Here is a 14,149-nt window from a genome sequence, read left to right as displayed (position 1 = left end):
AGTCCGAGATTCACCACATGCGCCATGGCACTTTGTCATTCTGGCTTACAATTTTCGTAGAATATTGTAATTACTTATTTGCATTCAGTCTTCCCATTCAGGTTGAGTGCTCTTGGAGCATTTTATTTATTTTTTTATGTTTGATGCAGTGGCTGGCAATTCCAGTCATGCAGCCGATGCTTTCAGAGTGGATACAAATACACTTTTCATGAAATTCAGGAAAATCCAGGTGTACTAATAGGGGCATAAAATTAGCCACATGACAAGATAAATTCACAAAATTCAGTTGCAATATGACATGCCAGTGATAAAAGCTAAAGAGCCGAGCACAGTACTAAAAACTAGTTACTTTTAAAGATAGTAGCAATGAATGGCATTAAATGTTAATAGCACTCTAATAAGGAAAGTTAGTTCGTAGCTCATTCAAAGAATTAAAAGACTGAGGATTGTAAGAAAACTTGAAATTGGGGCGCCTGGGTGGCTCAGTGGGTTAAGCTGCTGCCTTCGGCTCGGGTCATGATCTCAGGGTCCTGGAATCGAGTCCCGCATCGGGCTCTCTGCTCAGCAGGGAGCCTGCTTCCTCCTCTCTCTCTCTGCCTGCCTCTCCATCTACTCTGTCAAATAAATACATAAAATCTTTAAAAAAAAATTTCTATTAAAAAAAAAAGAAAACTTGAAATTACGATGTTACATTTATTCAAAAAAAAAGAAAAACATATATTCTTTTTGTGAGGTGGGGTGGGGAGCATGAATTTGGTGGAAGAGATTTCTAAATCTGGCCAACTTTCCTAAAATGAAAGACATCACAAGTGGGTGAGATTTTGATTAAAAAATTAAAATATAGGACAGCAAAATAAACCAGGGATTCCAGAAATAAATTCGGTTTCTCGGGAGCCAGTTACGTGACAGCTGGGGTAGCGAGGGGCAGTGTGGTTTCACCACCTGCCGCCGACGAAGACGGGGTCTGTATGTCGATGACATCCTGTGTTCCGTGCTCTGCGCCCACACCTCCTCCAAAGAGTTAAACATGAGAAAACTTAGAGTAAATTAACAAAGTAGATTAGGATATTTATTTCAACTGTAGGTACTTACTTCTGGGGAGAAATTTGGAACAGTCTCCCCACCCCAAGAAGGTAAAATGTATTTTTTTAAGTTAACATATAATGTAGTGTTTGCCGCAGGGTACAGGTCTGTGAATCATCAGGTTTACACACTTCACAGCACTCACCATAGCACATGCCCTCCCCAGTGTCTGCAACCCCACCCCCTCTCCCTCCCCCCCAACCCTCAGTTTGCTTTGTGAGATGAAGAGTCTCTCATGGTTTGTCTCCCTCCCAATCCCATCTTGTTTCATTTTTCCCCTCCCTACCCCCTGCCCTGCCTCCCAGATTCCTCATATCCGAGTAGAACAGTTTTCAAGGTGCAGCTGAACTGTTAAAGAATTATTCTTAAGGACCAGTTAAAAGGTTTAGTGGCATTAACTTTTTTGAAAGCTGTGTAATGAAAAGTAAAAGATAAAATGGAAAGTAGCACTGGGAAATTGTGGTGAATATAAAGAAAAGCTTAAGATTTTAAAATGTGTAAAATTGACTTAGTACTAAGTTCTCACTAGACAAGGGATCGATCTTAATTCAACCAGGTCGCTCCTACGTAAATAACTAGTTGAGAAAGCAACAGGACTTGCTTGTCCGAGACCTCCGCAGGCCCTGTGAGACCCGCAGAGTTACTCTGACTGAGGAGATGAGGGACACCTTCTTAGAAGAGGGAGGTGTGAACGGAGCCTTCCCTGGGCAGCTCTGGGAAAACGGAGAGCAACAGAAGTGCGTCAGGAAGAGAATGACTTTGTGGTGCTCCAGACGCGGGCAGCTAAAGCAGAGCCTTAGGACCCGGGCTCCCCGGCAGAGGAAGCGGGGCGGTGGGGGGGGCGGTGCTGGTCGCAGACCGAGGCACCGTCCCGGACGGATGGACAGATGGACGCCCTTGGTGCTCTGCTGATCTGATTGTCGTGCCCCGGTCTGAATCCGAGGTGACCGGTGGGCGTGGTGTGTAGGACAGATTGGAAAGTGAGGTCAGGGTTGGGGAGAGCAGCTCTGCTCGAGATGAGGGGTGACGAGAGCCCAAACCGGGCAAAAATGGGGACAGACATTGTAAAGGCAGCAGGGGATGGTCTGGACCCCACGGCATACTTTGGGATTTTTGTTTTTTTTTAAGATTTTATTTGACAGAGATCACAAGCAGGCAGAGAGGCAGGCAGAGAGAGAGGAGGAAGCAGGCTTCCCTGCTGAGCAGAGAGCCCGATGCAGGGCTCGATCCCAGGACCCTGAGATCATGACCTGAGCTGAAGACAGAGGCTAAACACTGAGCCACCCAGGCGCCCCATACGTTGGGATTTAAGCTGGGGCAGCCGGGTCTGCGCGCTCTCCCCAGAGCTTCTCCCCAAGCCCTCGCTGGTTGCTTTCCTCGCCCTGCACGCGGCTGTCCAAGACTCAGCCCTGTGGGATTTGTCCCGGGCCACAGTCGTGCCCTTCTGCAGTGACTTCTTTAAGAAAAGCCTTGGGAGAAATTTCTGGGTTTGGTATTAGAATTTCATCTGAAGAGTTAGTTTACTTTTACATTTCGGACCCCCAGTTACGGGACCGGTTTTGTCTTAGTGATGGTTGCTAGACCTTGTTGGAGGCCGGTGCCTGGGCTGACTCTACCTCCGTATCTTCGAGGACCGTGCTTCTCTGTTGCTCCCAGCTCCATCCTCTGGTCTTGCCGTATTTTGTTTTCATCTAGTTAATTGTGCTGAACTGTGTTGGCATTTTGTGTAGATCGTACTCTTTAGGAGAAAATAGGGAATAAATACACATATTGTATGTATATAACCAGTAAACCCAAAGGGAAATTATGAAGCTCAGTGGCGTAGAGGCTGTAGAGAAATGAACACTCGTGTGGCTAACGGCCGGACACTGGCGTTTCCGAGGATCGCATCTAGCCGCAGATACTGAGAGCCATAAAGTTCATATTTACTAAGCTCTTAGTGTCACTCTTGAACATGCATCACCAAGAAATAACCCCAGAGAGATAGTCTACTTATGCTGCAGTACATGGTAGTGAGAAAGAGAAGGAACTCGGAGGCACAGGGTAGACCGGTTCAGTAATTCACCTAACACAAGGGGTGTGAGAAGGCCCCCAGAAAGGACTATGTGGACCCGATAAATCGAAATGTACATAAATGTGTATATTATCAAGGATGTGCATTATACCCATGTAAGAAAAATGTACTTATCTGTGAATACATATTATGTACACACACACACACAGAAGTATGAGGTCATGGGAGTTGTAAGTATTGGGGTTTTCTCCTCTGCAGAGTTGGTATTATTGGTAGGTACTTTTGAGATTACATCAGTTACGGAGTGGGTTCTGGAAACTTCGTAAAATTGAGAGCTTTACGCATGATCGTTCTTGAGCTACCAACAGCCTCTTTGTCCCTTTGTTTTCAGGATCTAAGCATTGAGGAACAGTCAGAGTGTACTCAAGATTTTTACCAAAATGTGGCTGAAAGAATGCAGACTCGTGGAAAAGGTAATGCTCTGTTTGCCAGCTGTAAAGGGATTGCTGGTAATTGTACAGAGTCTGACTGCTCTGTTAGAGCTTTCTCTCTTTCTGATGGCCTGACTGGTTTGCCAACTCCGTCCTGTAAACAGCTCCACCGACATGCTGGTGGCTGGTCTTGTCCTGAGAGGGCCTTTGAATGCCACCAGTGTCACTCCAAAGTGATCACAGCAGTTGGGTAGTTTATTAAACATTGTTTAATCATCCTGTTGGGGTAGGGGTAGAGTCCGTTAAAACCCCGAAGGACGCTTGTACACGAAATGCCCATCTTGGAATCACCATTTTGGTGAGTCATTTTTCATGGTGATACTCAGATGGCTGGAGGGATGGAAAAAATTTGAGAATCGCTGACTTAGAGCTTAGATTTTTATTTTATTTATTTTTTTGTGAATATTTTAGAGCTTAGGTTTTTAGTACATTTTCTTTTTTTTTTTTTAAGATTTTATTTATTTATTTGACAGAGAGAGATCACAAGTAGGCAGAGAGGCAGGCAGAGAGAGAGAGAGGAGGAAGCAGGCTCCCCGCTGAGCAGAGAGCCCGATGCGGGACTCGATCCCAGGACCCTGAGATCACGACCCGAGCCGAAGGCAGTGGCCCAACCCACTGAGCCACCCAGGCGCCCTTAGTACATTTTCTTGAATTTGTCTTCCATTGGTGTTGGGTTTTAGGATATACGTAGCATGTCTGTCTGTCTGAGAAATAAGCCCCACTGCGCATCTCTAAGAGCTCTCCAAGGTTGTACAGTAAACCTCAGGAAAGTGGAAGTTCGCTTTCTGCCGCACAGGGAAAGGGAAGGCTGTGAAGACCTCTCTTCCTTTCACCCGTCGCCCTTCCCTTGAGCTTGTATGTCCGTTTGGATATTCCAGTGCCTCCCGAGAGAGTTGAGAAGATAATGGATCAGATCGAAAAGTACATCATGACTCGTCTCTATAAGTACGTGTTCTGTCCAGAGACCACCGACGACGAGAAGAAGGATCTCGCTATTCAGAAGAGGATCAGGTAGCCGGTTGCTTCCTTTGTCTCGTACGTACGTACTGCCTGCCAGCAGGGGGCACACTTGGATTTCAGGCCTTGACAGCGACCAACAGCCAAGGTACCCACCATCCGTAGCATCTCCGCGGCTTCGGGGTGTCAGAGGAAAAGCAGCTGGTAGACTGTAGGACGGAACACCCGAAAACACATGCTTGCTTATCCGTCTGACTCCCAGCAGCTTTAGAAAGGAAGCAGATCTGATGTTTCAGATTGTTTCAGATCTCCAGAATTTCCAAGGAACGGGGGGAAATGTCATTCTTTTCTCATTTCATTATACTGTCTTGTCAGGCAAGAAGCTGTGAGTATCCACACGAAGGCGGTAGGCGTCATTGTTCCTCCTCCCTGTCACTCATTATTTAGCTGTTCTTCTGATCACAACTTGCGCTCACACTGGGTTGACAACACTCCCCAAAGCGCTCCGTCTTCCCTGGCAGCACAGTGAGCCCCAGGGCTCTGTATCACCAGTGGCAGTGAAACCTGTAGGAAATAGGCCATCAGATGTGGGAATGGGTCCAAGACTGGTCGTGCTAAGGTGCTTCTGGAGGAGGGGGTCTTGGAATCCAAGGAGGGTTCCTTGACAGTGGGGCTGCTAAGTGGTAGACTATCTTGATGTGTCACGGCAGAAGCAAGGAGTTGGTGTTAGGAAGGTGGCACGTGGAGCCCTAAGGCACTAGGTGGGCCTTGGACTAACGAGTGGGGTGGGAGCATCCGTCAGTCGGAATCCCTGCCGTGAAGATGGGGAGACCAGAAAACTCAGGGATCCCAAAGGGGGCGACTCATGCTTGGTGACCTTTCTTCACTTGTTCTGCTCTGCCTCCAGAGTTGAGGGTAGAGCCCCAGTGACATTACGGTCATTGACGATGGAGAGAGGGAGCGGCGGGTTCTTCTCAGATCTTCAGTCTCGGATCACTTCTGCTTTTCCTGTGATGAGAGAAGCCTCATTTGAGGGTTCTGGTCACTTCGTCTGAGCTCCTGCTATGTTCCGGGGCAACGTCAGAGCTCCTGATACGCTCGGGCCTAGGATTGCCTCGTTAGTCCGTGGTGCCCCAATATTTTCCCTTAACTGAAGGAAGTAACAAGACAAATGACTGTGGTCCATTCTTGGAATTTTTTTTTATTGTCTCTCCCTCTTTGTAGAGCCCTGCACTGGGTCACACCTCAGATGCTTTGTGTCCCTGTTAATGAAGAAATTTCAGAAGTGTCTGATATGGTGGTGAAAGCAATCACAGGTCAGTGACACGGAGAGCTTTGCCGTCTGGATGTTTACCCCTTGAAGCTGACGTAAATCCATACAAGACAGCGAAGTGTTTCTAAAATAGAGACTGCCAGAGACATACTGAAATGTGGTAAAAGCCGCTTGTAAGTGTGCTAGTTTTATGAGTTTGGACCATTCGTTTTAGCAGGTGAACGTTTCCTCTGTGCTGTCTCTGACCAGGTCTCTCATTTCGTGGGCCTTGAACTAAACTGAGGTCAGATGCAGCTAGGGCAGATTTCTTGCCTTTTTTCTTTTCTTTTTTCTTCTTTTTTTAGAGTGAGAGATGGCGTGTGTGACTGGGGCAGTGGGAGGGTGGCAGGGGGCAGAAAGAGGGTGAGAATCTCAAGCAGACTCCATGCCCAGCGCAGCCCAGTACCGGGCTCGAGACCGTGACCTGAGCCGAAGTCAAGTCAGACGCTTAACCCACTGAACCACCCAGGCACCCCAGCTAGGGAAAATTTCTGAAAACCCTGTTGCATTTACATATTCAGAATAATTTTGGAGGGAGGAAGCAAATTGATGGGAGAAGGTAACCCCACACTACAGTTATATACTGACTGGTTGTTAGTCAGAGATGCGCTTTGGATGACTTTCCTGGTTTGTTCAGTGCAGAAATGAAGGACCCTGATGCGGCTCCACCATCCAGGACAGGTCCCGGCATCTGATAAGGTTTCTGTTTCTTGCTCAGAGGAATAGCCCAGCAGAAGTATACCATGGAAGTTTAAAACAAAAGAAGAACCAAAACAAATTCAGCCTTATGGAGAAGACACCCAGATACTTCTTAATTAAGAGGAGTTGGAAAGACTTCCCTAGTTAGAGCCGTTAGTGGAACTCCTCTGGGAGAGAAAGTTAGCTGCTGTTAGCCGTGGCCTGGGGCAAGCCATTAAGTAGGTTCCTTTGGTTCTAAGAACTAGAGACTCATGTGACAGGAAGAAATGGGGATTTGCTTAAGATACTCTGGAGGCAGGAAAGGGAGCAGGGCTCTCCCCAAAACTTAGCCCCACTAGGGACTGGGTCATCTGCTCCTAACATGATTCTTCTGTTCTCTCGGGGTCTGCTTCTCTTTGTATAGCTTTGCTTTTTAACTCCTGTTTTTAAATGAATTATTTTCTGAGTGAATGACTTAATTCCACTTGCTTGCGGAGTCTAACTGGCCTAGCTAATTACCGTTCTCTGCCACTCAGAGCTTTTCTCCAAGGCTGTGTTGTAGGTTTCGTGAATGGTCTCCTTTGGGCCCAGGCCCACTCTCACTCCCACCTTTTGCTCAGGGAACATCATAAGAGATTGAAGGTGAGAAGCCTGGATGTAGGCCTCGTATTTGTGTTTTTTTCCAAAGACTCTTGCCAAGTTCAAGACCAGCTGGTTTATGTTTAAAGTACTTCATAGGAATTTGTGCCCGGGACTCTTTCCTGAAGTGCCATAGGGTTACACCTTGTAAAACCAGAAACTACAAAAGCCAGACCATTGTTTGCTTAAAAATAGAACTGAAAGGACTTCAGTATTTCAACAGTTTGTTAATAGAATTTGAGGGGAGACTCATCTCAAGGCCTCTGAGTTGGAGTTTGAAGAGATGTGTTGATAGTAGAAATTTGGCCACAGAATTTTAAAACCTCCTTACTTTTTCTCATCTTAGCCCCTCTATCTTGCCAGTCTGAGTGCATACACATTCTGCGAGGGCCACAGGCTGTGTGAGCGCTTTTTCCTAATCTCCAGGTGTTAGCCCAAGTACAGGAACAAACACGGAGGACGGTGTCTAACCCTGGTCTTCAAAACGGAGACACCGGCTAAATTTCTCAGAATCATCCCATGTGCTGCTGCTGAGCACTGGCAGTTTTGTGGATAAATACACTGAATGAGGCATTTTCCATCTCATTGGACATCTGTCGTCCAGGAGGTACAGGCCAGGGATACTGTTAAACATCCTGCAGGACCGGACAGTCCACTCCCAGAAGAGATGATCCAGTCCAGACTGTCGTTGGTGCCAAGGTGGAGAAGTCATGACTTAGAGGGCTAGCCTGCTTTGTCTTCAGAACTTGCTAAAGCTAAACCTGGACGTGTACCAGAGGCAGGACCACACGTGGCCCAGCTCGCGTCCTGCCCACTGTAAAAGCCCGGGGTAGCAGACGCGCAGCCGTTACCTGAGGACGGTGACGTGACCGCAGGCAGACCGGGGTGGGAAATCATTCAGTGGAAGAAGTTAACACCAGGGGGAATCTCCTGTTCTGTTGTTTCCTCCCGGACCCCCTCAGTTGGGCTTTAGGGCAGTGCAGGTCACGGAGCTCACTACACGTGGTGGGGGCCCAGCAGCATCCCCAGAATCTTCTTTCAGTCTTGAAGGGTGCCAGCAAGGGGAAGCTTGGCCACAGGACAGGGTGTGGGAGCAGTCTCCACAGCACCCCCCGCTTCGTTCTGGGCTCCCTGCCCTTCTCTTCCGTTCCACACTCTTGGACTCCCTCCTGGCACTGGCAGCTACACATGCTGCCAGAGAAAAAGTGATTCTTTTTTTATTCACTTTAATACTTAATAAACATAAATGAGAGATTGGCGAAAAGTTTAAACTAAGAGTGAAAACCAGTAATAAAAGGTAGGAAGCTAAATAGCATAAATGAAAGTAGTGAAATTGGTTTAAAAAGGTCTTCCCCCGAGTCGCTCTTGTGGTATGTTCTACTCAGAAAACAGGCTGAGACATATTAACAGTAATTACAGCCCATAATTAAAAGACTAAAGGAACCAAACTATAAAATAAGGAAAACCACGCAATAGACTCGTGAGTTCGGGGAATGAAAGCATCAGTAAGGTTTTTTTTTAAAAGATTTTATTTATTTATCTGACAGACAGAGATCACAAGCAGGCAGAGAGGCAGGCGGAGAGAGAGGAGGAAGCAGGCTCCCTGCAGAGCAGAGAGCCCGATGCGGGGCTCGATCCCGGGACCCTGAGATCATGACCTGAGCTGAAGGCAGAGGCTTAACCCACTGAGCCACCCAGGCGCCCCCATCACTGAGTTAGAACTCGGCCTCCGCACGGCCCAGTGGCTCTGCCCGCCACACGCTCCCCTTCTGCGGGTGGTCCTGTGAGGGCTCCCCGGGGAGCCGACCGCAGGGATGGAGCTGGGAGCGGAAGGAACCCTGATGCGCACCACCGTCCCGCCCCCCACAAACTGGAAACTTCAGTTCCCGCTGTGGGCAGCTACTGCTGTCAGAGGAGCCTGCCCCGCTATTTCTTCCACGGGGCGGCAGGGCAGTCGGCAGGCAGCAGTGCACGTCCGAGGGCGCCCTCCCCCTTCCCTTGCACCGTGTCCCCGGGGCTGACTCCTGTTCCTCACGGCTCCTCGTCCTGGCGACACAGGACGGTGTATAAGAGCCTGCCACTTAGGGTTAGGGTTAGGGACGGTGAAGTGGTTTTTCTCTGAGGGAAGTGAATGGTGCGTGTGAGACTAAAGGTGTATCCTCGCTCACCCCCGGGCTGACCGGTGGGCTGCGAATGTCGTCGAGGGGCCCTGGTGGCTTCTGGCCGGGGGGGATGGGCACGTCCTGTAGACCGACCCGCCTGGGGCTTCGGCAGCTGATGTCTGGTGCGGCGATGCTGTGTCGTCCCCGCCTTTCTAAAGAGCAGCGTGCGTTCTGCACGGTTCCCAGGGTGGCAGAGGAGCAGAAGCAGGAGAAAGACTCGAATCCTCCCGAGAGCTCACCAGCAGCTTCGCACCGTGGTTAAGAGCGTGGGTTTCAGAATCCGGCAGACTTGGTTTCAAAACCCCCCTCCGTCCCTTGCTGTCTGTATGATTTGGGCAAATCACCAGGCTTCTCTGAACCTCAGTTGCCTTCCTCACAGCTGTATCCCTTGCCCAGTCTGGGGACGGAAAAGCAGTGGGCTTGGGGGGCAAAGAAGTAACGCATGTAGCGTCCGCTTCGTGGCCGGGCGTCCGGAAAGGACGAGCTGAGCCCACGGTGTTCCGTGGTCCGTTTTCGGGCACAGACGCACCTGGCAGAGGCGGCTCCGCGAGGCCTCCGCACGCTGCTCGGTTAGAAAGTGCTGATTCCGGTGCCGCGTGGACGTATGTCCTCACCGGAAGCCATGTCTCCCCGCTGCGCAGATATCATCGAGATGGACTCGCAGCGGGTGCCGCGGGACAAGCTGGCCTGCATCACCCGCTGCAGCAAGCACATCTTCAACGCCATCAAGATCACCAGGAATGAGCCGGCCTCGGCTGACGACTTCCTACCGACCCTCATCTACATCGTCTTGAAGGGCAACCCCCCGCGCCTCCAGTCCAACATCCAGTACATCACCCGCTTCTGCAACCCCAGCCGGCTGATGACCGGCGAGGACGGCTACTACTTCACCAACCTGGTAAGCCTCACGCTCCGGGGGTTACGGCGAAGATCACCGAGGTGCTGACTTCAGGGATGTGACAGGGCGCTGCGGGCCTGGGACGGTTCCATGCCGCTGCGTCGGCACAGCTGAGGATGCTTGCTTGGTGTCCCAGAGCTCATGGGACCGTGCCATGCAGACACCGCACCTCCGCTCCTCGGCCGGAGACTGCGGTCCTCTGCTGGCCAGCACGTGGCCATGCGGGGGAGCATCTGTGCTGCACGGCCGTCCCGCCCTGGGTCCCCGTAGAAGGGCCACTCGCTCAGTTGGGTTGTTTAACCATGAATGAGTCGGATCATGGATTTTGATTTATTAAAAGACCTAGGAATTATTTTTTGCTTTATTTTTGTAAGTGATCTCTTAGAATTGAATACCGAGATTTTAAAAAGCTTGGTTTACAGGATGTGAGATGATTTTCAAGTATTGTTGGTCGTGCTCGTTGATTCTTGGTGAGACAGTGCTCAAGAGCGCGTGTCTGAGTCGTAAGGCAGAGCGCTTCTCCTGACCACTGAACTCGTCTGTTGTTTACTTTAGAGTAGGTTTGCTAATGAACTGGAGCCTCAAAACACCTTAAACGCTTTCCTTCCTGTGTTGGAAGCCGTACAGGAGAACACGGAGAGGAAGCCAGGTTGCTTAGGGAAGTGTTTCCAGTAAATTCTAGTAAATTGCCTAAAAAGACGGTACATGAATCTTCAAGGCTTCCAGAAAGCTGTTGTGATTTATTCTTACAACCCAAATACGTATTCAGCTTTGTACCTGTTCTGTGTCGTGTTTTCCTTTAAGTGGGTTCCCAAAAGTGTATAAGCTCCGGGTCCCTCAAAACCTGGTGCTGCCCCGTCCCTCGTCACCCTCAGCTGCGGGGTTCAGCTGCTCGACTTGGGAGGCTCTTCCTGTTCCAGGTTTTTATTTAAACTCCGGGTGGTGAGCATACGGGGTAACAAAGCTGGACTCAGAGCAGAGCGTAGCGAGTCCTGACGTCGAGACGGCGCCCGTGCTTACGGCAGGTGCCTCCTGAACGCCCGTCTCCCAGCCAGCCCATCCCAGGAACGCTTTTTTCCAAAATGCTGCTCGGGCTGTTATTCGCAGTATTTGTCATTCTTCCAGACACGCCAGGATTTGAACTACACCCCCAGAAGGGGAGGTGGCCGAGTAGCCATTTCTTTACGCAAGTGCTGCTGACTGCCGCAGAGGAGCCTTGTGGGTCTAGTTCTTACTCTGGGGAACCTCAGACAGTCTGAAGATCTCAGAGAAGTTGGAGACGGACACGTGGCCAGTGGTAGAAGCGACGAGCGGGACCGGGAGGTGTAGCCCTTGTGGTCAGCAGCGGAGGCTGCCGGTCCGCTTCTTCCTGCCGCTTCCCAGGGCCGGAACCTTCTTTCTCATCCTCCTCTCGTCTGGGTCAGAGTCTGGCTTCCGCTGTGGCTCCGGGGGAGAGTCCGCAGGTTGTTAGACCCACGACAGCTCCCGCTGTGCGTCCTACGTCCTTACCGCCCTTGAGAGCTCCTCGTTCTGCAGCTTCTAGGTCTTTAGAGTTTCATGGTTCCGCTCCTTCCTTGTCTGTGTCCTCTGCTTCCCCTTGAATGGTGTCACTCCCCAGGGTTCTGTCCTCCGTGGCTCCTCTCCCCGGACCGGCGCAGCTGTCACCTGCGCACGACGACACACAGGCTTGTGGCCCCTGCTTTGCCCTCGCACTGACCCCGCTTCCAGCTGTTTCATCCAGCCCACGTTTAGTTTCCAAGACTCACAGCTTCCCGAGCGGCCGGTGGTTTTCTCTTTTCTAACGTCCGCTGTTCCCGCGTGTGGCACTAGTACCCGTGCCTCCCCGGCTAACGGACACACGGATGTCAGGGCGTGGGGAGACTCGCGTAGGCTCATAGACTCTTGGACTGTCACTTGACAGGGGACAGCTCAGGTTGCCTGATTTCAAAGCTTATTCTTCTAAACATTTGATGTGAAAGGACCAAAGGCCCTTTGAGGCCCGGAGGCCTGTGTGCCACAGCCGTCCCCGAATCGCAGGCCGCTGCTGTGCCCTGAGGGAACGCTGTGAGACTGGCTCGACCTCGGAAGGGAATGGCTTTGTGGGGCAGGTTCCTGGGACACAGGGCCCTAGAGCTCCCGGCCCCAGCACAATTCTTCTGCCCTGCGGCGCAGCAGGGAAGCAGGGAGCCTCGGGCCTGAGGAACTGTTTCGGTTTTGTCCACGGAAGCTTTGTGGTAGCCAGTGTGGGACAGACCCTGAAGGTGCCTGCTCTAGCATTTCATGCTGTATAAGACCCCTGGACCTTTGAAACCCAAGGAAAGGAATGAATTTCTGACAGACCCAGTGAGAATTGGCAATTTGACTTTTTTTTTTTTTTTAAGATTTTATTTATTTATTTGACAGAGATCACAAGCAGGCAGAGAGGCAGGCAGAGAGAGGAGGAAGCAGGCTCCCCGCTAAGCAGAGAGCCCGATGTGGGGCTCAATCCCAGGACCCTGAGATCGTGACCTGAGCTGAAGGCAGAGGCCTAACCCACTGAGCCCCCCGGGCGCCCTGACTTTTTTTTTTTAAAGAAGGAAATGTATCATTTCAAGTGGGACTATAAAGGAAACATGGTTGGCCCTGAGTTGTAATTTTTGAGCTGAAGTCCCTGGGGAGTCGTTAGACTCTTGTGTGTCCTTTTGATTCTGTTTTAAATGCACCACAGTGAAAGGATTTAAAAATACATATTTGAGAATCTGAGTCTTTCTTGGGCGACCAGAGTAAATAACGTTCTCGGGCTTGTTTGTTTCTCAGTGCTGTGCTGTGGCTTTCATCGAGAAGCTGGATGCTCAGTCTTTGAATTTAAGTCAGGAAGATTTTGATCGATACATGTCTGGCCAGACTTCTCCCCGGAAGCAGGAATCTGAGAACTGGTCTCCTGACGCTTGCCTGGGGGTCAAGCAAATGTACAAGAACTTGGATCTTCTGTCTCAGTTGAATGAACGGCAAGAAAGGATCATGAGTGAAGCCAGGAAACTGGAGAAAGATCTCATACAGTGGACAGATGGGGTCGCTAAAGAGGTTCAGGACATTGTGGAGAAATATCCCCTTGAAATCAAGCCCCCGAATCAGCCTTTAGCAGCTATTGACTCTGAAAATGTTGAAAATGATAAGCTTCCTCCGCCGCTGCAACCTCAGGTGTATGCAGGATGACGGAAGCGCACGCGGGTGGCATTTATTTGAGCCTAACTTGTAGCGAGTCCTTCTGCAGCGTGATTGGGATCTAGACAGTAACTTAATCGCTTCGTGTCAGCATTTTTAAAGGTACAGTTTGTGGGGATTGTTTTCTTTGTTTTGTTTGTTTTTCCTGGCAGGGGAAGCTTAGTAAATAATAAAATACTATTTATTTGAGTTATGGAAATAGATTCATTTAAGGTTTATGTGCAAGTTTTATCTAAATCTCTTTTTTCTCCATGATTTTCCCAAGTGCTTCCTCTGTGGCATTCACTGTGGTTTGGATTTGGGTAAATAATTGCCTTTAAAGGGTAAAACAAATGAATGCTACAAAATGTATGTTGAAGGGAATTCAATGGTACCACTCTTCTACAGTTTGAAATATTTTATAATTGTAAAGATAGAAGATATATTGATAAGTAAATATGTAAAATTGTAAATATGTAAAAACAAAAAAAGGAATGGTGTCTGCTGTGCATGGCATTTCATGTGTTAATTTGTTTAGTTCAAAATGAAGTATATTGACTGTTCACCTTTAACTCTGTTCTGTTCGGTGTGTCCACCTCAGTGAGTCCAGAAGTGCTTAGACAGACTCCCTTGAAGCCTCGGCTCCGTCTTCAGCAGTACGTCAGCCCGACCTGGCCTCCGTACAGTCAGAGACTGTGACGCCATTGAGGTTCAGAGTAATTTTTAGGTCCC

The 14,149-nt window shown here is 49.5% G+C and overlaps 1 protein-coding gene across 5 annotated transcripts in view; it reads left to right on the top strand.

The window, feature by feature from the left end:
• The window catches only part of RABGEF1 (RAB guanine nucleotide exchange factor 1), a 51,871-nt gene extending 38,244 nt beyond the window's left edge, over window positions 1–13,627 (top strand). For all 5 annotated transcript variants that reach the window (XM_082714365.1, XM_082714362.1, XM_082714364.1 and 2 more), the window contains exons 5-9: window positions 3,489–3,570; window positions 4,467–4,599; window positions 5,770–5,861; window positions 9,978–10,234; window positions 13,031–13,627. In XM_082714365.1, coding sequence (XP_082570491.1) covers window positions 3,489–3,570; window positions 4,467–4,599; window positions 5,770–5,861; window positions 9,978–10,234; window positions 13,031–13,429 — 963 coding nt within the window. In that variant the 3' untranslated portion in view covers window positions 13,430–13,627. The remainder of the gene's footprint in view (window positions 1–3,488; window positions 3,571–4,466; window positions 4,600–5,769; window positions 5,862–9,977; window positions 10,235–13,030) is intronic.
• The last annotated feature ends 522 nt before the right edge of the window (window positions 13,628–14,149 follow it).

Source organism: Mustela nivalis (genome assembly GCF_964662115.1).
Source record: "Mustela nivalis genome assembly, chromosome: 19".
In the NCBI taxonomy this organism is placed as follows: Eukaryota; Metazoa; Chordata; class Mammalia; order Carnivora; family Mustelidae; genus Mustela; species Mustela nivalis.
Note: the sequence above shows the minus strand (reverse complement) of the source record. Positions and strands in the feature narration are given on the sequence as shown.